General features: G+C 42.4%; 1 protein-coding gene across 5 annotated transcripts in view; it reads right to left on the bottom strand.

Moving 5' to 3' along the window:
- Window positions 1–24,831, bottom strand: part of sbno2b (strawberry notch homolog 2b) — a 184,904-nt gene that overhangs the window by 122,209 nt on the left and 37,864 nt on the right. For 4 of the 5 annotated variants that reach the window (XM_070859729.1, XM_070859727.1, XM_070859728.1 and 1 more), the window contains one exon: window positions 11,105–11,187. In XM_070859729.1, coding sequence (XP_070715830.1) covers window positions 11,105–11,187 — 83 coding nt within the window. Of the gene's footprint in view, window positions 1–11,104; window positions 11,190–24,831 lie in introns of those variants that run through there. The other variant, XM_070859731.1, reaches the window with a different exon arrangement.

The raw sequence follows: 24,831 nt of genomic DNA, 5'->3' as shown, positions 1-24,831 counted from the left end.
AAATATGCTGGGTTACACTTCTTCATCATAATAATTATCGTCATCAACTGAGCATTAAAAATCAATCTATTAACTGGTGCAATACAAAGGAAAGCATCACCAAGTGAATATCGGAATCATCAAAGTATACAGCACAAAAAGCCATTTGGTCCATCATGTCAGTGCTGGCTCTCTAAAAGAGTTATCCATTTAGTTCTAATCCCTTATCCATTGTCTTTAAAAAAAATATAATTTATTTATTACCATCTTAAAAGCTTTTATGGATTCTGCTGCCACCACTGTTTCTGATAGGGGCATTCCAAGTCCAAATGATCAACCACATACATTTCTCCTAATCTCTCTTGTACACCTAAGGTACATTAATATAAATTTTTTCCCATATAGCATTATAAGTTTTATCTATGGGAACCAATCAAGACATCTACCATTGAAGATGTGAGGCTGTATTCTATCAGCCATTATCTTTCAGCAACCAGAACATATTCAGGTCTCTGTAGTAGTACTTTACGGGCCGAATTTTTGGGTTTTGGCGCAAAAATGCAAACGATAAGTGAAAATTAACGTTTTCGCTGCGCTAACATTTTAAGGCCTAACTTTCGGCTGTTGGTTCTGCGCAAAGGGAGGCATTGCGCAAGTGTTCTCGGCGCAAAAATGCGATCCTCGCCAACTTTAGTGTGAGGCTGGGAGCGCTGCGAGAGACGCCTTGGAAGGGGGTACAAAAAGAATTCCAAAAAACATTCCAAAAACATTTACAAGAATCTTAATTAAGTAATCGCTGCAAAAAAAATTTAAAAATAAAAACTTTAACTTACCTTTTTTGCAGGTTTACTGACTTCCCGCTGCTGACAGGGCTGCACCGCCAGGGTTGTCCTGTCGCTGTCCTGGGCGCAGCGTATGGGTCGGGTCGGGAGAGTGCCGAAACACGATCGCAAACGCAATCGGAGTCATTACACGTCGGCGCACCTCTCCCCGGCGGTACTTGGAAGCGCCACCGCAAACAAGTACCTGAGGATCCCGCCTGGCTTTCACCACGGAGGGTCAAATCACGCCGAAAACCTCTCGAAATTCCGGCCCCTTGTCTCAACTGAGAGGGGAAATTCCCCTTGCCGAGCAGTGGTCTTTGCTAGGATTTCCAGGAACTAGTTTTGGGGTCAATAAGGAATTGCTGAGATAACTTCTTCCTTTCTCATAGTTTATATTATTTACGGGATCAGGGAATGCATAGAGAGATATTCGCATACAGCCTCCAGGGTTATTCCACTTCCCTACACTACAACAGTAACTATACTTCAAAAATACTTTACTGACTGTAAAGCGCTTTGGGATGTCCCATGGTCATGAAAGGTGCTGTATAAATTTAAGTGTCTTTTACATTTTTCCCCACTCCATGTTACAGAGCTAAAAGAAAATCTAAAATGACAGAAAGACCTATTCTGAACCCCTGCCCCAGAAAGTAAGTGTAATTCTTTTTAATTTTCTTGAAAAATATTTCTGAAAACAATCCCCAAGATATGGAACAGGTCCAAGCTCTTTTGTGACTACTTTCCCTTGCACATCAATGTTGATATACCTGCCCTGTCCATCCATAGTAAATGTCCATCGCTACCACTAACGGGGAGATGAGAACTGAAATATGGATGACAGTTTGCATGCTGCTAAACAATGTTAACAGTGGCTCTTAATTGTTTTGTAGAACAAAATTTAGTCTGAGGTCATTCCTGCTGTAGTCCCAGATTCCAAGAAATCACTATCACAGTCATGCGGGCAACTTGCAAGCTGTGACATGTGATATTTACAATGACAGCACGTCATGACAGAATTTAAAAGCTGCTTAAAAGCAACATAAATTGATTGCAGAGATAGTGCCACTTAACATTTACATTTAAGATGCTTTTTAAATATTGTTTCTTCTTCTTAGAAAGCCTTCAATTTGACCAGGTTTGATACTTTCACTTCAGAGAGGGTCAAGGACAATTCTGCTGCAATATTAGAGCCTGACCTCGTGTACATACCTGGAATCCCATTCAAAGTATCCCAGCATAAATGCACTGAAATCTGATTCTGATCAACAGGCAAGTCTTGGCAATTCTTAGCTAGCTTACTTGATGGAGCACTTCTTGTTTGCATTTTAAAAGAAATATAAACTGGTATGGCACTGTTAACCGTCACATTTTAAATAAACTTGCATTTATATAGCACTTTATCATATTCTCAGGATGTCCCAAATCATCTTGCATACAATGAATTACTTTTGAAGTGTCGTCACCTGCTGTGTAGTAGCCACAAACAACAGTTGAGATCATTAAGCAATTATTATGGGGGAAATTTTAATCCCTCTGCTCAGCGGAAACTGTGCGAGGCAGCAGTTAAAATCATTTGTTTCCATTGGTTGGTAAGTTGGTAACAAGGAGAAACAACCATAAGATAATCACAAAAGGAGTTAATGGGGAACTCGGAAAAATGGGTCCAAAATTCCACGTAGCAAATTATGCCAGATTTGTACCAAAGATGCACCTGTCAGTATTCAGCAGAGCTGAATCCACCAAAATTTGTGGGGTTAGTTCATTTAAATATCCGCTGGTCATTCTCTAGTATAAATTCTGTGTAAAATAGGAGTACTCTGCTGGGTGTGCTTAGAAATTAGTATGTCGTATGTCGGGCTGAAGATTAGAGCAGTGGGCTGGAGGAGCCGCAGATAAAGTATGAAATTGTTTGGCTAACTGAGTCACTGTCAGGTAACTGCACGGGATGGTTCATGTGAGATTTTTCTTCCACTGGAGGATCTGGCACACACATCCGAAGGAGGAACAAGGCCATTACCAAGAGAAACAAATAAAAACCTCACAATTTCATTGTGACAACCCCCAAACCCTCCTCAATGAAACTGCAAAAGAGAGAGAAAAAGACTGCGTCTCCATTGGACAAAGCTGTACAAAAAAAACCACTTGTGCCACATGAAGGGAGATGGCACTGGCACTGAATGCCAACTCTCTCACCCCAAGAACTGCACACGAGTGCTGCAGGAAGACCAATGACCTGAGCAAAGTAGGGAAGGTAATACATCAGCTATTCTCCTTTCTGCATTGGGCATTAACACACTCCTCACCCCCTTAAATTCAGGCTGTACAACTAATCTTTTACAATTAACTCTGGTTAAGGGGTTACATAATAAGAACATAAGAATTAGGAACAGGAGTAGGCCATCTAGCCCCTCGAGCCTGCTCCGCCATTCAAAAAGATCATGGCTGATCTGGCCGTGGACTCAGCTCCACTTACCCGCCCGCTCCCCATACCCCTTAATTCCCTTATTGGTTAAAAATTTATCTATCTGTGATTTGAATACATTCAATGAGCTAGCCTCAACTGCTTCCCTGGGCATAGAATTCCACAGATTTCCAACCCTCTGGGAGAAAAAATTCCTTCTCAACTCGGTTTTAAATTGGCTCCCCCGTATTTTGAGGCTGTGCCCCCTAGTTCTAGTCTCCCCGACTAGTGGAAACAACCTTCTGCTTCTATCTTGTCTATCCCTTTCATTATTTTAAATGTTTCTATAAGATCACCCCTCATCCTTCTGAACTCCAACGAGTAAAGACCCAGTCTACTCAATCTATCATCATAAGGTAACCCCCTCATCTCCGGAATCAGCCTAGTGAATCGTCTCTGTACCCCCTCCAAAGCTAGTATATCCTTCCTTAAGTAAGGTGACCAAAACTGCACGCAGTACTCCAGGTGCAGCCTCACCAATACCCTGTACAGTTGCAGCAAGACCTCCCTGCTTTTGTACTCCATCCCTCTCACAATGAAGGCCAACATTCCATTTGCCTTCCTGATTACCTGCTGTACCTGCAAACTAACTTTTTGGGATTCATTCACAAGGACCCCCAGGTCCCTCTGCACTGCAGCATGTTGTAATTTCTCCCCATTCAAATAATATTCCCTTTTACTGTTTTTTTTTCCCCCAAGGTGGATGACCTCACATTTTCCTACATTGTATTCCATCTGCCAAACCTTAGCCCATTCGCTTAACCTATGTAAATCTCTTTGCAGCCTCTCTGTGTCCTCTACACAACCCGCTTCCCCACTAATCTTTGTGTCATCTGCAAATTTTGTTACACTACACTCTGTCTCCTCCTCCAGGTCATCTATGTATATTGTAAACAGTTGTGGTCCCAGCACCGATCCCTGTGGCACACCACTAACCACCGATTTCCAACCTGAAAAGGACCCATTTATCCCAACTCTCTGCTTTCTGTTAGCCAGCCAATTCTCTATCCATGCTAATATATTTCCGCTGACTCCGCGTACCTTTATCTTCTGCAGTAATTAACAGGATCTCACAGTATGCATTGTCATCTCCTCTACCAGCATTTACTAGCATGCACAACCTTAAAGCCCCTTTCTCTGCTTTAACAGGGTAACCTGGGAGACATCCTTCAATTGCGAGCCTTCACCTAATTTACTTAATCTTTAAGGGAGAGGGTTGATGAGGGTACCACGGTTAATGTTGTGCATATGGACCTTCAAAAGGGGTCTGACAATGTACCACATAATAGACATGAGCAAAATTAAAGCCCAAAGGATTAAAGGATTGGTGGCAGCGTGGATATGGAATTGGCAAAGGGACAGAAAGCAGAAAGTAGTGGTCAATGGTTGTTTTTCAGACTAGCAGGAAGTATACAATGGTGTTCCCCAGGGGTCAGTATTAAGACTACTTTTTAACATATATTATAATGACCTGGACTTGGGTGTACAGGGCATCATTTCAAAGTATGCAGATGACACAAAACTCGGAAATGTAGTAAACAATGATGAGGATAGTAACAGACTTCAGGAGGACATAGACAGACAGTTGAAATGAGCAGACACATGTCAGATAAAATTTAATGCAAAGAAGTGTGAAGGAAGAATGAGGAGAGGTAATATGAACTAAATTGTACAATTTGAAAGTATGTGAAGTATTAAAGTAAAGAACACAAATCTTTCAGGGTGGCAGGACAAGTTAAGAAGACTGTTGAAAAAGCATGTGGGTACTTTGGCTTTATTAAGAGAGGCATGGAGTACAAAAACAAGGAAGCCATGCTAAACCTTTATAAAACACGGATTAGGCCTCAGCTGGAGTATTATGTTCTGGGCACCACACTTTAGGAATGATGTTAAGGCCTTAGAAAAAATGCAGAAGAGATTTACCAGAATAGTACCAGGGAGTAGGGACCTCAGTTATGAGGAGAGACGGGAGACGCTGGGGTTGTTCTCCTTAGAGAAGAGAAGGGCAAGAGGAGATTTGATAGAAATGTTCAAAATCATGATTGGTTTTGAGAGAGTAAAACAGACGGAGAAACTGTTTCCAGTTGCAGAAGGGTCAGTAAACAGAGGGCACAGATTTAAGGTCAATGACAAAAGAACCAGATGCACCATGAAGACATTTTTTATGCAGCAAGTTGTTGTGACCTAGAATGCACGGCCTGAAAGGGTGGCAGAAGCAGATTCAATAGTAACATTCAAAAGGGAATTGGATAAATACTTGAAGGGAAACAATTTACAGGGCTATGGGGAAGAGCAGGGGAATGAGACTAATTGGCTAACTCTTTCAAAGATCCAGCACAGACACAATGGGCTGAATGGCCTCCTTCTGTGCTGTACCATTCTATGATCTTGTTGCGGAAGAAACTTGCACACAATATCTGCGAGAGGCAGGAAATCGGAGGGATTTTCCTGACAAAGAGCAGGCCATGGAGTTGCTGGAGGACAATCTGCATAAAGATCTAACCATGGGAGATGGCAATGTCAGTGACAGTGTTGGCGCTAGGTAAGTGAGTACGCATCTACACAACCACTGTGGCATTCCTGTGAAGCAGCACACATTCACAAGTTTCCACACCCTTCTCTGTCTCGTTACTCCCAAAGGAGTTATGCTAACCAATTCTTATCTTGTGCCCTCCTATCCTGCAGATTCACCACTGGTAAGGGCGGACAGAAAAGGAAGAAGATAATTATGATAATAAAGGAGAGTAAAGAAAAAAGACTTGTATTTATATAGCGCCTTTCACGACCACCGAATGTCTCAAAGTGCTTTACAGCCAATGCAGTACATTTCGAGTATAGTCACTGCTGTAATATGGGAAACGCGGCAGCCAGTTTGCACAGTGCAAGCTCCCACAAACAGTAATGTGATAATGACCAGATAATCTGCTCTTGTTATGCTGATTGAGGGATAAATATTGGCCAGGACACCGGGGATAACTCCCCTGCTCTTCTTCGAAATAGTGCCATTGGATCTTTTACGTCCACCTGAGCGAGGCCTTGGTTTAATATCTCATCTGACGGCATCTCCGACAGTGCTGCATTCCCTCAGCACTGCACTGGAGTTATGTGCTTAAGTCCCTGGCAGGAGGAACAGGAGAAACTGAACTTCTTGCTTGTGTATTGTGAGGATAATGATGCCGAAGAGGATGATGATGATGAGTCGGGAGAGGAGCTGAAGGTTAAGGCCGTCCATGAATCACTGGAACAAGATCCTATCCCATTTTCCTCTGCCACAACCCCCTCAATCTCATCCTTGCATCACGTACTTTTCTATGCCCCTGTACCAACGCAAGATACATTCACCCAGAGGGAATTAGACAGAGTGATTGGCAATGCAGCACCTAGTGATTCACAGAACACAAGGGAGCTAGAGGAGTGGGTGAGGATGTGCCACCTTCCTAATGGAGATGAGGAAAAGACTGCCTATGGCTTCAGAGTTGTTGGACCCAGAACTCATGGGCAGTCACCTGAAAAGAAACGAAGGTCGAGGCGCATCATCCATCTATAAGCAGGCTCTGAGGTCAGTTTCAGAGGCTGTATAGCAACCGACTGCTGTGACTCTAGAATCTAGTCTTCAACGGTGGCAACATTAAGACATTTTTACTGTGCTGCAGGCATCAATGGAGCGTGTAGCAGCTTCACTGGAAACTGTAACAATCCCTCACCTGAGAAGTAGCCAGGGACCAGTCAGCGTCTCCTCATCCACAGAAGTACAAACAGTAGTATGGGAGAGATTAGGCAGTACCTTGCATACCAGCTTCCAAACCCTGGGAACCTGGATACAGGTCGCTGTCTGGAACAGACTACCAGCTCATTCAATGGACTCTGATTTGCTGAATTCCTTCAAGCAAGAGCTGGACCTGTTTCTGGCTGGGCAGAAATCACCTCATACAAACGCAAGACACTACATGCCATTACCAGAGTCAGCGTGATTGATTGCCGTGATAAGTTTTGATCGCCTAAGGTGGGGGTTGGAGAGGAATTTCCCAGATTTTCTCCTTCCAAATTGGCTTGGGTTTTTATGTTTCTTCGCCTCTCCCAGGAGCTCAAATTGTGTTGGAAGGGGTGCATGAGCTGTATATTGTGACCAAGAGGGTATTTTCTTGACCGTATCACTCTGATCTTATCAGGATCGGATAGCTGCCATTAGACCAACCATCCTGTTGATCACTGGGGACAGATCCAGGGTCCAATAGAATGGTGATGATTGGCGGCAACCTGCCTGAGGCTGCTGCTTTTCAGGACAGCAGCACTGGCCAGGCATCCGGTTTTCCCTCTCCCACCAGTGGTATGCAGGAGACAACACCAAGCAGCCATGGGTAAAGCTTCAAGAGATACAGCCAGCAGTTCCAGGAAAGAATAGCTTGGCTTGTATTCACTTTGGAGATTGTTGTACTTAGGTTGTGCTTTGTTATTTATGGCGATTTATGTTATGCAAGAAAGTGTGCACTTATTCAATGCTGACTTAATCAGGTGACTATCATTGGCATGATCATATAGGGGCAAAGAGACTTTTGTGTTGTGATGTTCGAGGAAGGTGAGTGGATTGAAGGATTAGTTCTTTATTTGAAGATGGAGAAGGAGGAGTTATGGCAGTGGTGGCAAGATAGACTGCGTTAAACAGAAAAGACGACTTCAGGCATCAGTTGTACTCTGATGCTTCTTGCAACAGTCACTTAGGTGTCCTGAGTGACTGGCATCCTTGATGCTTTCCTCTACGGACTTTGGCCTCGATTGCGGGTTGGGAAACCTCTCATAGACTGTCCATGTCCAGGCATTTTTGGATGACAAAGTTGTGCAGGGTACAGCAGGCAACAACTATACGGGGCACATGAGCTCAACATACAGCAGAGCCCTTCCTGATCTGCCAAGGCAGTAAAATTGCCCCATGATGGTCCTCTAATAACAGATGCGGTAGAGGCATGTGCCTTGTAGTGCTCCTTCTTTGTTGGTCATGCAACTCTTGCCGGGGGGTGGGGCTATCATTATCCATGGAAGCAGAGGGTACACCTCGTCGCTCATATGCCACCCACTGACATAATATGCTTTCTTGAAGACCTCATGGAGGGCCGAATTCATAAAGCCATCATGGAAACTTCTAGCAAATCCCATGTTGATGTGCAGGACCTTTTACATAGTGTGTACACAATCTACACAAAGAGTGAGATTAAGGGGGTTAACTGTAGGAGTTTACAAAGCAATGCGGGTGCTATTTATAGCAACAGAATACAGGGAAAAGCCAGCAACCCCATAACACTAGATGGCCTTATCTTACTGCTGCCCGGCTGTGATGTCAAACTGGATGAAAAACAAATACGTGAGTACTGGTGTCACCTTCATAGCTACAGAAAGAGCCATGTGGTTATAGCTGCAACTCCTTGCATCTTTGGTGAAGCACATCCTTCTAATACACATCTCCTCACTAAGGTCTTCATAGGACCTGTATTGCCTGTAAATTCTTTGAGGGAAGGGTATCTTCTGGGTACATCATCTCCTTTACTGTATCCTCTCCTCCAAGATAATGGCATTAAAAGGTATGCCCAGAGAATGATATGCCCAATCCTCAGAAGCTATCATTATAGGGAGGGAGTAAAGTATCCCAGTAGTCTCATATTCCCATAGGCAGTCGGAAGCAAGTCAAATGTTGTCTATGCTTAATGCAAAAAAACAAATCACTGCTAAAGATCTACGTTAACATTAATTAAGTGCAAACCCTTTCCTTCATGAAGATCATTGATCCTGTGAAGCACCTTGCGACGTTTTAACTATATTCATTATCATCATAGACAGTCCCTCGAAGTGAGGATGATTTGCTTCCACGCCGAAAAGGGATGAGTTCATAGGTGTTTCAATGAAGGACCTAATATTCCAGATCCCGAACTACATCTTGAAGGGTGGAAGATGCCTGTGCGTAGACTTTTTTTAACGTGTGGTGGCCGTTGCATACCAGCCACCACATGGGCTTGACAGTGCTAGGTCTTGGTCCAGTGACAAGGATTAACCAAGACGACTGGAGACCAGCTCTGCTGCACGGACCTAGCGCGCACACATATCGCAGTGTGGGCTGGCCCGTGCTGCCCCTGGGCCCTCGCCACTTCTGGGCCCCAATCACATCCCTCTACGAACTCTTGCCGCTCCTTTGCCAGCCATGGCTCTCCTGCAGCAGCACGTACTGCTCCCTGAAGTGGCATGATGCCACACATTGCTCCCTCTAATGGCCCAGGCCTGCTGATGGTCTTGCAGGCTGGGACTGCGCCAATTTCCTACATTAAAGATGCTATATAAATACAAGTTGTTGCTGTCATTGAGTGATATGAGGAATCTACATGAGTACCATATGTGATTCTTTGCGCTTGACAGCAATGTTCCCTTTAAACTCAGTTCCCCCGCAGCTGGCTCACCGGCTTTTAAATAGGAAAACCCACGCATGTGTGGTATTTTGAATGGACCGCGCAGCCCCTTAAAGGGGCCGCATACCACCCAAAAAATTAAAGGGAACATTGCTTGAACCCTGTCACCTAGTGAAAGCTGTCCATCCTGTCCAGCTGATGCCTCCTTTTTATAGCAAGAATGATGATGATGTTATCCCCTGCAAACATAAATTCTGTCATCTCCCTGATATATGTAAGCATTGCAAACTGCATGATGTGGCAGGTGTCACCAGGTTGGCTTGGAAGAATGGAGTAATATGAAAGCTTTATACTCTGATACTGTTCGCTTCTATGGGAAGAAATGTTCCTGATCTAGATGTTGTGTGCAGCTCACTGTGAAACAGATAGCACAGATCTGTGACATCTATCTTATGAAGTATTTGGCAGTGAATGTGACATGCCCAGTGGAAGGGAGAAGGATAGTGAGGTTTGGCCTCCGGGGTCACTGCACCTGCACTTCTGGCACCATACAAATTCCTCATTCAATTTGGTTTCGCAGGACATTTGGAACCCCCAAAGAAATACTCATTGTAATCTGTTTGTAATGTGTCAGTCAAAGCCAGCAGGACACAAGAGTAATGAAGAAAAGTAATGTTGGGGAGAAAGAAAAATGCAAACTTAGAGGCTATTCTAGCAAAAAAAACCATAAGGCCATAGAACAAAAGGCAACAAAAAGAAACCACAAAAAAACATGACGACAAAATTTATCTTTGCTTTAAGAGACCTGATTATGCAAGTGAGCGCCCCATAACTGTGTGCCCAACTTTTTTCGGGGAGGCTCACGCTGTGTTTCGAAGCTACCTCAACTCAAACCTGATAATTTGTTACCCCACAATTTAATATTGCATTGAAATATTTTAATAAGTCTAACCATACAGGTAGTATTGCATCATTACTTTGGCCAGTATTACCAGTCAGAAAACTAGCTGGTCCATGAATTGTGCGCCATGTTGGGCACACAATTTTTCACCCAGTGTTGCATATGAGACTCCATTCGTGGTCTTGTAAAATTTACCTTATGGAGTGTGGATTAGCGTGTAAAAACAATAAATATCAAAATAAAATTAGGATTTTACAGATATTGCAATATTACAAACAAATTCATGTTTCGATTGCTACCAGAAATTGTACCAGGCCTTTCTAAATATCTCAAATTCTTAGAAAATACAACTGCCAGAATGGTTCAATTGTCCATAAAATGGTAAAATCTCTCCAACAGTACAGTAACACCAATTCATCTCACTGGAAAATACTCTGTATGCAGTTAGAATTAGTAACTTTATACACTCTTTTACAAGCTTAGAAATAATTCAAGCACACAAATAAAGAATGTTTTACTGGCAAACACATTATTAAAACTGATTAATTACCTGGTATCAGTTGTGGAAGGAAATGTTGAATTGGGATATGCAAAATGGTTCCATAGATCGAAGTTAGAATGCAGCAGTTGATTCTGAAAGAAAAATACGGATGAAAATAATTACCAGAAAAGCAAAGTACACAGTATTATAAGTCACACAAATAATAAAGGGAATACAGGACTGAACCCAAATAGTTGAGATTGCACAACACATTGTGTGTCTGCATGATTCTGCTGCTAGTATTCTGGCTACTGGGCCATCATGTGAACTGGTTTTTTGGAGACATTTACTGACACAGTAAGACTATATCAATACAAATATTTATTTTTAAAATTCATATTGATACTATTGTCCTGTGCTTCCCAACACATTAATAATGAACCATAATTCTGATAATATTCGGTAACTGAGAAATACTTTAAAACAGACGTCTTTTTACTGAAAAACTAAATTTCTACTAAAAGTCCCATAATTAAAAGTTTTAATGATTTTTAATATTAATGTACAGTATTGTTTTTGTTCAGGTAAATACTCTAAATAGGTTTAATGTCACCAGCACTGGAGAGCACTTACTTGAAAAGTGACTCAGATGTAATTTGATGCAAACTGTTAATTTCTGACTTTTTGGAACTAAATTGTCAAATAACTAATATTAATCTTTTAATGTCACCTCATGCATAACATGAATTTCACAGTTTATCCACTGTAAAAAAAAAAATGACTCTAAATGTATAAAACCTAAATCGTGGTATCAATTCAAAGCTACAGACAGAAGATTGGCTCCTGTTATCAAAGTTTGTTCTACTCAGATCTATCCTAATAACAGCTCATTCTATAGTCAATATTCAAAACAAAATACATAGTACAGGTACAGAATAAACAGTCGAATGAAATCCCTTGGAATTGATTTATATTTTCAATTGATTATTGGCACCTGTACCTCCACATGCATCCACTTGACAACACCCATCACTGAGGAAGGCAGTAACAGCGTAAAATTATTACTTTCTTTCCAACTGTCTTGAGGAGACGGAAGAGCCTTTCAGCAATTCCAGAACAGTGAATCAGTCACCTCTTGAATACAGGCATCATGGGATCTTAAGAATAGTTTTCCGACTTACAGTCCTGGTAACCACAACAACTTGTATTTGTATAATACCGTTAACGTCATAAAACATCCGAAGGCATTTCACAGGAGTGATATCAAACAAAATTTGACACCGAGCCATATAAACACAGAGTAGGACAGGTGACCAAAAGCTTGATCAAAGAGGTAGGTTTTAAGGGTCATCTTAAATGAGAGAGGGGTAGAGAGGCAGAAAGGTTTACGGAGGGAATTCCAGAACTTAGGGGTAAGCAGTTGAAGGCACGGCCGCCAATGGTAAGGCAATGAAATCTGGGGAGGCGCAAGAGGCCAGAATTGGAGGAGCGCAGAGATCTGTGGGGGTTGAAGGGCTGGAGGTGGTTCAGGGGCAAGGATTTGAACACAAGGATGAGAATTGTAAATTCAAGGCATTTTCGGACCGGGTGCCAATGTAGGTCAGTGAGCACAGGGGTGATGGGTGAGCAGGACTTGGTGCAAGTTTGTACACAAGCAGTAGAGTTTTGGATGAGCTGAAGTTTATGGAGGGTGGAAGGTGGGATGCAGGCCAAGAGAGCATTAGAATAGTCGAGCCTGGAGGTAACACTGGCATGGATGAGGGTTTAAGCAGCAGATGGGCTGAGGCAGGGGCAGAGACGGGCACTATTATGGAAGTGGAAGTAGGCAGTCTTGGTGATGGAGAGGATAAATAGGTTGCAAACAGTCTGGTTTAACTTCAGACAGTGGCTAGGGCAGGGGATGGAGTCAGTGGCAGGGAGCGTCACTTGTGGAGAGCACACATTTGAAATGTGGTTGCACACTTCACAATTTTCCAACTTAATATTTTGAATGGTTGGAAAACCATAGGTGCCATGCTCCTCAAATTCCATTATGCACCGTCAGCGGAGGAGGTTCCCTATTGGCAGCACAAATTTGGAAAATTACTCCTTTGTTCAATCCAACAAAAATGAGCTTGGAAAAGTTTATGTGGGTTGTACTATGCCAGATAAAATTCAATATAGGTAAATATAAGGTATTGCACATTAAAAAAAAAATCCAAGACTACTCTATGAGTGATGAAATAACTCGGTGAAGTTATCAGACTACCAGATCTCGGGGTGTTAGTAGACTGCACGAAATATAATCACTGAGCGAGCAGAATACAAGTCAGAGAATGTCATGCTAAAGCTATAGCATGCCTTGATCAGACTGCACTCTGAATATTGTGTCCAAAGTCACAAGAGATATTCAAGCTTGGAGCCATGGGATCCCTAGCATCAGAGGACAACTGAGAGGGGACCTCCTAAAGGCATATACGATTGTAACAGTTTAGAAAATCCAGAACACTGCTTCAAATGAAATCATGACAGTAAAACCTGGGAACAGGGTCAAAGTGGTGGGAACAAAGATTGTCAGGAAATTCTTGCAAAGAGAGATATTGTAATGGGGTGGGCATGTCTGTAGGTTTTTCTGGATCGGTACCCTAAGGTTGGGAATGGCGTAAAAATCCCCTTTGCTCGATTAAAGCAATGACAGAATATCTAGACTAACACCTATAATAGGGAAGATGTTCAAATGCATCTGAAGCTGTCAATAAAAGAGCACAAACCAGAAGAAATTCTCAACGTGCCATGCTTCAATGATCTATTGATTTTTTTTTTAGGAAATCATTAAATTAATGGAAAGGAACTATCTAAAAGATACCATTTGCTTGAGTTTCCATAAAGGCATTTGGAAAGTTTTACTTGCAAGGCTTTTAAGCATGAAGGTGCATGGAATAGAGATTAAAATTCTTGACAAAATGGCTGGATGGCTAGCATGACAATAGAGGGTAGCAGATGATGGTAAATAGAAAAAAAGCTTTATTGGGGGCAGTGATTTGTGTGTGGTCATCCACCATTCTATGAAATATATAGTTAAAGTAGAGCTGTTATTCACAGGGCAAACAACCATGATGTATGTCGGAAATATTTAACTATAAATTAACAGATTATTATGACCCTGCATTATTTACTGGAAGACCAATTTACAATATTCTGTGCAAATGTGGTCACCCTGCATTACAACAACAACTTGTATTTATATAGTGCCTTTAACATAGTGAAACATCCCAAGGCGCTTCACGGAAGTAATGTGAGACAAAAAAATTGACACAGAGAAATTAGGGCTGGTGACCAAAAGCTTGGTCAAAGAGGTAGATTTTAAGCAGCGTCTTGAAGGAGGAAAGAGAGGTAGAGAGGCGGAGAGGTTTAGGCAGAGAATTCCAGAGCTTAGGGCAACAGAAGTCATGACCACCAAGGGTTGAACGATTATAATCAGGATACTTTTGTGCATTTCTGAGAGTTCCGAGAATAATAAAATGGTGATTTAAGCACAATGGCTTATTAAACTGAAGATTTTAAGATTTGCTGATAGGAGTCTCAAGTGCTGAAAGTCATGAACAACTTAAGCGTAAACTGATTATTTAAGCTAAATTGTGCTCACAGAGTTAGATGACATAGCCAAAAGATGAACAAACAGGAGATGTTAAAGCAAATCTAGAGATTTTTAAAAAAATCTCTTTTGACAGAGTTGAGGATATTTGAAACATACTTCCAGCAAATAATATTATGTTCACAAATCTCATTAAAAAAGACCTGGGCAAAATATATACGAGTACAAAATAACAAAGATGAAAACATTCTCTCAAACATTATGGCTCCTAAGGTGCTGAGGCAATAGATAAATCCTCTATGGAATCCAACAGGTCACTGAACAGTTCAGGCTGCAAGATTAGATTAATATCCAGGAGTTTTGCTTGATTAATTTTAAGAACTGTCAAAGTATTTTGCTGAAATTTACCATGGGAGATCATATCTGTGGTTGTTTGTCTAGCACAGAAGACCAGGTGCGTTAGCTAGAGATCACGAGCTCAAATTTCCCCAACCCCTTTTTCTGGCGCCCTCACCCAAGGTGCACCGCTTTTGTCCGCCTCCAAGCGCACCAAAAATTTTCCTCACGATTCTGGCCGCTCCCCAGCCTCTCCTTGGTGGTGGCGTAATGTGGCCCAGTGGATTGGGGGCGGAGCCAAATCCTGGCGCTGAAAACAGTGCTGGGACCTCTGCACACATGTGCAGTAGCTCCTGGCAGGCTGAATCTGAGAGTGCGCGCTGCAGGCTGTGTGGGAGGGGCCCGAAGCACGCCGTCTCTAGCCCTGGCCAAATGGGCTCCCTCATCGGCAGCCCGCTGCTTTCCCGAAGGTAGGACTTCTATTTTTTATTTGTTATTTATTGATTGATTGATTGCTTATTACTTTGATCTTGGTGCTTTAGGTGCAGAGTTCCTTCTATTTTTTATTTGTTAATGAATTGCTTATTACTTTTAGTGCTTGGTGCAAATGTACTGCTTGGTGCTTTAAATGTGTTTATGCTTCTTTAATGTTGTGAAGGTATTTAGTGCTTTGCAAGGTCTCCTTCCCCCCACCCATCTCTGGCTGCCTGCGCTGATTTCTTAAGTCACGCAAGGTTTTTCTGAATGTACAAGAATGTACAACTTATGCTGGCCTAAGTTAGTTTGGAGTAACTTTTAGCTGGCCAAACTCACTTAAATGGCCAAAACAGGCATAAGTGGCTGGGAAAGCCCCCTTTTGAAAAAAAACTATTTAAAAAAATCTAACTAACTCACTTACACTGGCGCAAATTAAATGGCCAGAATTGCAACTAAAAAGATACTCCAGAAAAATGAAGTTGCTCCCAAAAGAAAAACGGCGCAACTCCTGGGGAAATGTTGGTCCCATGACAGGGCCTGTAAAGGAAATGGACTGAGCATCAACTGTGGCTCAGTTGGTAGTACCCTCACCTCGGAGTCAGAAGGCTGTGAGTTCAAGTCCCATTCCAGAGACTTTGAGCACAAAAATTTTGGCTGACACTCCAGTACAATACTGAGGGAGTGCTGCATGGTTTGAGGTGCCGTCTTTCGAATGAGACTTCAAACCGAGGCCCCGTCTGCTCTCTCAGGTGAACATAAAAGATCCTGTGGCATTATTCGAAGCGCAAGTGAGTTATCCCTGGTGTCCTGAACAATATTTATCCCTCAATCAACATCACTAAAACAGATTATCTGGTCATTAACACATTGCTGTTTGTGGGAGCTTGCTGAGCCAAATTGGCTACCTCATTTCCTAACTTCAAAATTGGCTGTAAAGTGCTTTGGGATGTCCGGTGGTCATAAAAGGCACTATATAAATGAAATGCTTTCTTGATGTGCTACCAACGTATGAAACCACTTCAGCATGAAGGTAGTTTAAATCCTCTCAACAACAGACCTGCAAAAATAGTTGTTTGTAGGATTCATAGAATGATACAGCATAGGAGCCCATTGTGCCTGTGCTGGCTCTTTGGTGGAGCTATCCAATTTGTCCACCGTGCTGTTCTTTCCCCAATACTGCAATTTTTTATCCCTCAAGTATTTGTCCAATTTCCTTTTGAAAGTTACTATTGAATCTGCTTTCACCACCCTTTCAGGCAGTGCATTCCAGATCGCAATAACTTGCTACGTAAAAAATTGTTTCCTCATGTCACCTTTGGTTCCTTTGCCAATCACCTTACATCTATGTACTCTATCAAATCTCCTCTCAACCTTCTCTGCTCTAAGGAGAACAAGCCAGCTTCTCCACATGTGAAGTCCCTCATCCCTGGTACTATTCTAATAAATCCCTTCTGCATCCTCGCTGAGGCCTTGACGTCCCTCCTAAAGTGTGGTGTCCAGAATGGAGCACAATACTCTAGCTGAGCTCTAACCAACGTTTTATAAAGGTTTAGCATAGCTTTCTTGCTTTTGTACTCTATACTTCTATTAATAAAGGCAAAGATCCCATATGCTTTTTTAGCAGCCTTCTCAACTTGCCCTGCCATCTTCAAAAATTTGTGTACATATGCCCCCCCGGTTACTCTGTTGTATCTATGATACCACTTGAATCTATGATTTAATCCCATGGGCTTTAATCTTGCTGACAAGTCTATCATGTGGTACAGGTTGAACCTCTCTGGTCCGGCACCCTCGGGACCTGACCGGTGCCGAAACAGAGAATTTTCAGAACCATGGGGGGTCAGTGCTGGTGATCGCTGAGTGAGGGAGGAGAGGCGGGGAATGTTGGTGATTGGTCATTTCTCTGTTTGTCTCAGGTCTGACGGCCCTTCACTGCACCGTCAAGTTCCACAATTCCATAATGGGGAAGCAGAGTGAGATGCAGAGTGTCACGGGAGCGCTTAACAGTGAGCTCCAAGCCCAGGCCCAGGAAAGTAGCAGTTCCGCCACGGATGCCGAACCACGGAATTTCCGGACCAGAGAATCCCAGATAAGAGAGGTTCAACCTGTACTTTGTAAAATGCCTTTTGAAAGTGCATACGCACATCAACCCTCTCTGTTACTTCATCTAAGATCTTGATCAAGTTAGTCAAACATGATTTGCCTTTAACAAATCCGTGCCGACATTCATTTATTAGCCCATAATTTTCTAAATGCTGATTAATTTTGTTCCAAATTATTGTTTTTAAAAGTTTCCTGACCACTGGTACGTTAGGACGACTGTAGTTGCCGGGTTTATCCCCCTCCCATTTTGTAAACAGGAGTGCAACATTTGCAATCCTCCAGCATCATCCCCCATATCTAAGGAGGATTGTGGCCAGAGCTTCTACAATTTCCCTTAGTAACCTAGGAGGCATCCCATTTGGACTGGGAGACTATTCTACTTTGAGGACTGCCAATCTTTTAAGTACCTCCTTTTTATATATTTTTATCCTATGCAATATCACTACTACCTCCTCCTTTACAGCTACATTGGCAGCATCTTCTTCTCTAATGGAGGAGATGCAATGTACTCATTTAGTACCTCAGCCGTGCCCTCTGCCTCCACAAGATGATCTCCTTTTTGGTCCCTACTCGGCCCTGCCCTTTCTTTGATTTACTATTTATGTTTATAAAAGACTTTTGAGTTCCCTTTTAGGTTAGCTGTTAATCTATTCTCATACTCTCTCTTCTGTACTTTCTGTAGTCAGCTTGGTTTCTACTGTATTAGGAACCTTCCATTTGTCATAAGCCTCCCTTTTTTGTCTCATTTCAAGCTCGATATCTTTATGTCACCCAGGGAGCTCTAGCTTTGGATGCTCTTCCTTTCTCCCCATGAGAATATGTCTATTGAGGACACATTTATAGCATAACTGCTTGGCTAGCAGGAAACCATTATTTGCTGACCCTTTTGGGGTACATAGTATGTCATGAAGTAGTGCCAAGAATTATAAAGTTGCATATTAACTGTTTCCATTGTAAACATTGCCTGCCCTGTTGTTGATTTATTCCACAAAAATTCAGAACCTACAACCAATATTTCTTTATGAAATGTAACCTTGGTCTGACACAGCATATGTTATTTTATTAATATATACTGCACAAAGGCAGGATTTATGCAAAAAGTAGTGAGATACAATGAGCCAATCATACAGATGTGTTTTCAAATGACGTGCTTAAACTATAAAGTTAAGAACAGAGTGTGTATTTTAAAAATTAGAATTCAGTAAAGAAATATTGTGAGCACTCCAGACTGGCAGATGTAACTGAATGTATTCAAATGGATTATTTGGGCCACTAAATACTTGGTAATGTGTGAAAAACTAATTTAAACTATTAAAGTGTATTTATTGTATGTTGATTTTAGAAGTCTGTTTATCAGCAGGTTGAAAGTTCAGAAAATATATTAATTAAAACACCATTTGCATTAAATAGGTTGGCTGTGACTAATTTTATCATGAATACATTTACAGTTTACAATTATCACAAAGAGAGAAGCTTACTTTTATATAGCATCTTTCACACCCTCAGGATATCTCAAAGCATTTTACAGCAAATGAGGCACTTTTGAAGTATAATCATGTGTAATATAGAAAAATGTAGCAGCCCATTTATGTATAGCAAGACCCCACAAACAACAATTAAACAAATGACCAGATAATCTGGGCTTATTTTGATGATGTTGACTGAGGGATGAATGTTGGCCAGGATACTGGAAATGCTTCCCTGCTCCTCTTCAAATAGCACCATGGAAATCTCTTGCATCCACCAGAGAGCAGATAGGGCGTCGTCGTCGTTTAACGTCTCATCCAAAAGACAGCACCTCTGATAACTCAGCACTCCTTCAGTAGAGCATTGGTGCCTGAAGTATGGCTTGAACCAACAACCTTCTGAATCAGGTAGATTGCTACTACTGAGCCAAGGCTTACACTAATCACTCCGTCTTTGGCTTGGTAGTCAACGTTCCTCTCACACCTAGGGTCGTTTTTCCACGTGAAAAACGCCACATAATTACAAGGTGATATCTTGTGAGTAGGTGGAGAGAGGAGAATAATGGTGGTTGTCGTCAGTGATTAGCAGTGAGAAATTCTGGCAATATTCTCAATTATGTATTTAAAACAGTGTTGAGTAGCAATAGCTATATACTGTTTAGGATCATGGAATGATGGATACCAAATGGCATTGCAAACTCAATCCATGATTTGCTATCCATCGGCTGGCAGTACACAATTTTTCAATATGCACTTCTTGCATGCAGCCGTTGCATACTGCAAGTAGTGTAAATGTTCCCATTTTTCTCCAAACATTCATCTTCATTGTCTCTGAGTGAGGTTCATATTTTGTGCCAAATTCTGAACACTTTTGTTCTATAGACTAATGGCAGGTAGGAAGTGGGTCGAAATGATCAAACATTATTTATCTTAGGCTTCTTACAGCTGCTAGAGAGGAAATGCCTATTCTAACATTTTGGGGATCAGGAGGTGGGGAAACGTTGAACACAGCTTCCAAAAATGATAAAGCACTAAACCAGCCTGCTAACACAGCTATCCCACTTTGTACGAAAATCTAATTGTCCTCTCATCTGATGCAAAGCTGTTGGCAAACTGGCAACCATAACGTTGGCAACAGGAAGAAAATCAATTCACAGGAGTAGAGAAGATATGGAATTCAGAATCAATACTCAAAAGAAAGTTTCTCAATATTATAAAGATTAAAACAAAGATAGGAATGTGTTCATACTTTTGATCATCTCTTCATGGAGTAATGTATCATTGTGATTGCTATGTCACAAAGTTTGTGTAATTCGCCTTTACATCAAGTGGTGAAAAACACAATGGGATATAATTTCCGGGGAGTTCTCCCAATCTCCGGCGTAACTTTGATGGAAACCCCGAAGGAATGGCATTAACATCTTTGGGTTTCCGTTGATCTTCTGCCAAAAAGGAGATTGGAAAACCAATGTGGAAATTCCACGCAGATTTTATAACTCCATGGGAAAATGTTCACAACACAAAAAAAAGTAGGAACCCAAATCAAACTATTTTAAGTGTGTTAGAAAGGTACAAGATTAGTTATGAGTTCAGAGAATAGCTTTCATACCACTGCCCTAACCCCTTCCTAGTCCTAATCTATACGTAAAGCGATATGGGATTTATCTTTACATGCCGATAATCTTACCACCCATTAGTGCCTCATGGCATCTGAATGCTGATCAAGGGTCTACACCCAAAACACAAACCTATCTTTCCTCTTTTCAGATATTGACATGCCTGCGTTCCATTGCCAACATCATAGGGCCTGAAATTGCGCTCCCGACGGGCACGTACTAAGTGTGCATTTTGGGGTCCCCACAAGTTCTGAGTTTAGGTATGCAAAGCGCATGGGCCAAAACCCGGCACTTGCGATCTGTCAAAAATCCTTCGAGTACAGCTGGCAGTAAATTGAAATTCTGAAATGAATGCCTTAATTGTCTGATTTGCCCACACAGAAATGGATTTGCACAACTAAACAGGGAACCCTTTAAAAATTTAATTGTCCCAGTACTACAAAATACCAAAACAATGGCAGTACCAGAATTTTGGTACAAAGCTCCTGACCAGCTTGGTGGAAACAGGAAACAAAATAAAAGCAACAGAAAAGTTTCAGCAATAGCTTCATAGCACTGCTACAAATTCTACTATTGGGCTCTTTAAATAGACACGTGCGGGAAGTGCATCCGCCTGCAGCATCTGACAGAGCGCATTGCGGCACTGGAGCTGCGGGTGGATTTATTCTGGAGCATCCACAATGCTGAGGAGGACGTGAATAGCACGTTTAGTGAGTTGGTCTTACCGCAGGTAAAGGTTACACAGCCAGATAGGGGATGGGTGACCAACAGGAAGAGCAGTGGAAGAAAGGTAGTGCAGGGGTCCCCTGCGCTCATCTCCCTGCAAAACAGATACACCGCTTTGGGGACTGTTGAGGGGAATGACTCATCAGGGGAGAGCAGCAGCAGCCAAGTTCATGGCACCGTGCGTGGCTCTGCTGCACAGGAGGGCAGGAAAAAGAGTGGGAGAGCTATAATGATAGGAGATTCTATTGTAAGGGGAATAGACAGACGTTTCTGCGGTCGCAACCGAGACTCCAGGATGGTATGTTGCCTCCCTGGTGCAAGGGTCAAGGATGTCTTGGAGCAGGTGCAGGACATTTTGAAGGGGGAGGGTAAACAGCCAGATGTCATGGTGCATATAGGTACCAACGATTATAGGTAAAAAACAGGATGAGGTCCTACAAGACGAACTTAGGGAGCTAGGAGCTAAATTAAAAAGTAGGACCTCAAAAATGGTAATCTCCGGATTGCTACCAGTGCCATGTGCTAGTCAGAGTAGGAGTCGCAGGATAGCTCAGATGAATACGTGGCTTGAGGAGTAGTGTAGAAAGGAGGGATTCAAATTCTTGGGACATTGGAACAGTTCTGGGGGAAATGGACCAGTACAAACCGGACAGTCTGCACCTGGGCAGGACCGGAACCAATGTCCTAGGGGGAATGTTTGCTAGTGCTGTTGGGGAGGGGTTAAACTAATATGGCAGGGTGATGGGAACCTATGCAGGGAGACAGAGGAAAGTAGAATGGGGGCAGAAGCAAAAGATAGAAAGAAAAAAAGTAAAGGTGGAGGGCAGAGAAACTCAAGGCAAAAAGGAAAAAGGGCCACATTACAGCAAAATTCTAAAGGGGCAAAGGGTGTGAAAAAGACAAGCCTGAAGGCTCTGTGCCTCAATGCAAGGCGTATTCGGAATAAGGTGGAAGAATTAACAGCGCAGATAGCAGTTAACGCATATGATGTAATAGGCATCACGGAGACATGGCTCCAGGATGACCAAGGCTGGGAACTCAACATCCAGAGGTATTCAACATTTAGGAAGGATAGACAGAAAGGAAAAGGAAGTGGGGTGGCGTTGCTGGTTAAAGGGGAAATTAATGCAATAGTAAGGAAGGACATTAGCTTGGATGATGTGGAATCTGTATGGGTGGAGCTATGGAATACCAAAGGGCAGAAAACACTAGAGGGAGTTGTGTACAGACAACCAAACAGTAGTAGAGGTTGGGGACAGCATCAAACAAGAAATTAGGGATGCGTGCAATAAAGGTACAGCAGTTATCATGGGCGACTTTAATCTACATATTGACTGGGCTAACCAAACTGGTAGCAATGCAGTGGAGGAAGATTTCCTGGAGTGTATTAGGGATGGTTTTCTGGACCAATATGTGAGGAGCCAACTAGAGGGCTGGCCATCCTAGACTGGGTGATGTGTAATGAGAAAGGACTAACTAGCAATCTTGTTATGCGTGGCCCCTTGGGGAAGAGTGACCATAATATGGTAGAATTCTTTATTAAGATGGAGAGTGACACAGTTAATTCGGAGACTAGGGTCCTGAACTTAAGGAAAGATAACTTCGATGATATGAGACGTAAATTGGCTAGAATAGACTGGCGAGTGATACTTAAAGGGTTGACGGTGGACAGGCAATGGCAAACATTTAAAGATCACATAGATGAACTTCAACAATTGTACATCCCTGTCTGGAGTAAAAATAAAACGGGGAAGGTGGCTCAACCGTGGCTAACAAGGGAAATTAAGGATAGTGTTAAATCCAAGGAAGAGGCATATAAATTGGCCAGAAAAAGCAGCAAACCTGAGGACTGGGAGAATTTTATAATGCAGCAGAAGAGGACAAAGGGTTTAATTAGGAGGGGGAAAATAGAGTAGGAGAGGAAGCTAGCTGGGAACATAAAAACTGACTGCAAAAGCTTCTATAGATATGTGAAGAGATAAAGATTAGTGAAGACAAACGTAGGTCCCTTGCAGTCAGATTCAGGTGAATTTATAATGGGGAACAAAGAAATGGCGGACCAGTTAAACAAATACTTTGGTTCTGTCTTCACGAAGGAAGACACAAATAACCTTCCGGAAATACTAAGGGACCGAGGGTCCAGTGAGAAGGAGGAACTGAAGGAAATCCTTATTAGGCGGGAAAGTGTGTGAGGGAAATTGATGGGATTGAAGGCCGATAAATCCCTGAGGCCTGATAGTCTGCATCCCAGAGTACTTAAGAAAGTAGCCCTAGAAATAGTGGATGCATTGGTGATCATTTTAAAACAGTCTATCGACTCGATCAGTTCCTATAGACTGGAGGGTAGCTAATATAACACCACTTTTTAAGGGAGGGAGGGAGAGAGAAGGTGGGTAATTATAGACCGGTTAGCCTGACATCAGTAGTGGGGAAAATGTTGGAATCAATTATTAAAGATGAAATAGCAGCACATTTGGAAAGCAGTGATGGCATGGTTTTATGAAAGGGAAATCCTGCTTGACAAATCTTCTAGAATTTTTTGAGGATATAACAGAGTGGACAAGGGAGAACCGGTGCATGTGGTGTATTTGGACTTTCAAAAGGCTTTTGACAAGGTCCCACACAAGAGATTGGTGTGCAAAATTAAAGCACATGGTATTGGGGGTAATGTACTGACGTGGATAGAGAACTGGTTGGCGGACAGGAAGCAGAGAGTCGGGATAAACGGGTCCTTTTCAGAATGGCAGGCAGTGACTAGTGGGGTGCCGCAGGGCTCAGTGCTGGGACCCCAGCTATTTACAATATACATTAATAATTTGTATGAGGGAATTGAGTGTAATATCTCCAAGTTTGCAGATGATACTAAGCTGGGTGGCAGTGTGAGCTGCGAGGAGGACGCTAAAAGGCTACAGGGTGACTTGGACAGGTTAGGTGAGTGGGCAAACGAGTGGCAGATGCAGTATAATGTGGATAAATATTATCCACTTTGTTGGCAAAAACAGGAAGGCAGAATATTATCTGAATGGCGGCAGATTAGGAAAAGGGGAGGTGCAACAAGACCTGGGTGTCATGGTACATCAGTCATTGAAGGTTGGCATGCAGGTACAGCAGGCGGTGAAGGCGGCAAATGGTATGTTGGCCTTCATAGCTAGGGGATCTGAGTATAGGAGCAGGGAGGTCTTACTGCAGTTGTACAGGGCCTTAGTGAGGCCTCACCTGGAATATTGTGTTCAGTTTTGGTCTCCTAATCTGAGGAAGGCTATTCTTGCTATTGAGGGAGTGCAGTGAAGGTTCACCAGACTAATTCCTAGGATGGCAGGACTGACATATGAGGAGAGACTGGATCGACTGGGCCTGTATTCACTGGAGTTTAGAAGAATGAGAGGGGATCTCATAGAAACATAAAATTCTGATGGGACTGGACAAGTTAGATGCAGGAAGAATGTTGCCGATGTTGGGGAAGTCCAGAACCAGGGGACATAGGCTAAGGATAAGGGG

The sequence above is a fragment of the Pristiophorus japonicus genome, chromosome 18, assembly GCF_044704955.1.
Source record: "Pristiophorus japonicus isolate sPriJap1 chromosome 18, sPriJap1.hap1, whole genome shotgun sequence".
NCBI classification, from domain to species: domain Eukaryota; kingdom Metazoa; phylum Chordata; class Chondrichthyes; family Pristiophoridae; genus Pristiophorus; species Pristiophorus japonicus.
The sequence above is the reverse complement of the archived record's forward strand: the minus strand, read 5'-3'. Positions and strand labels throughout refer to the sequence as shown.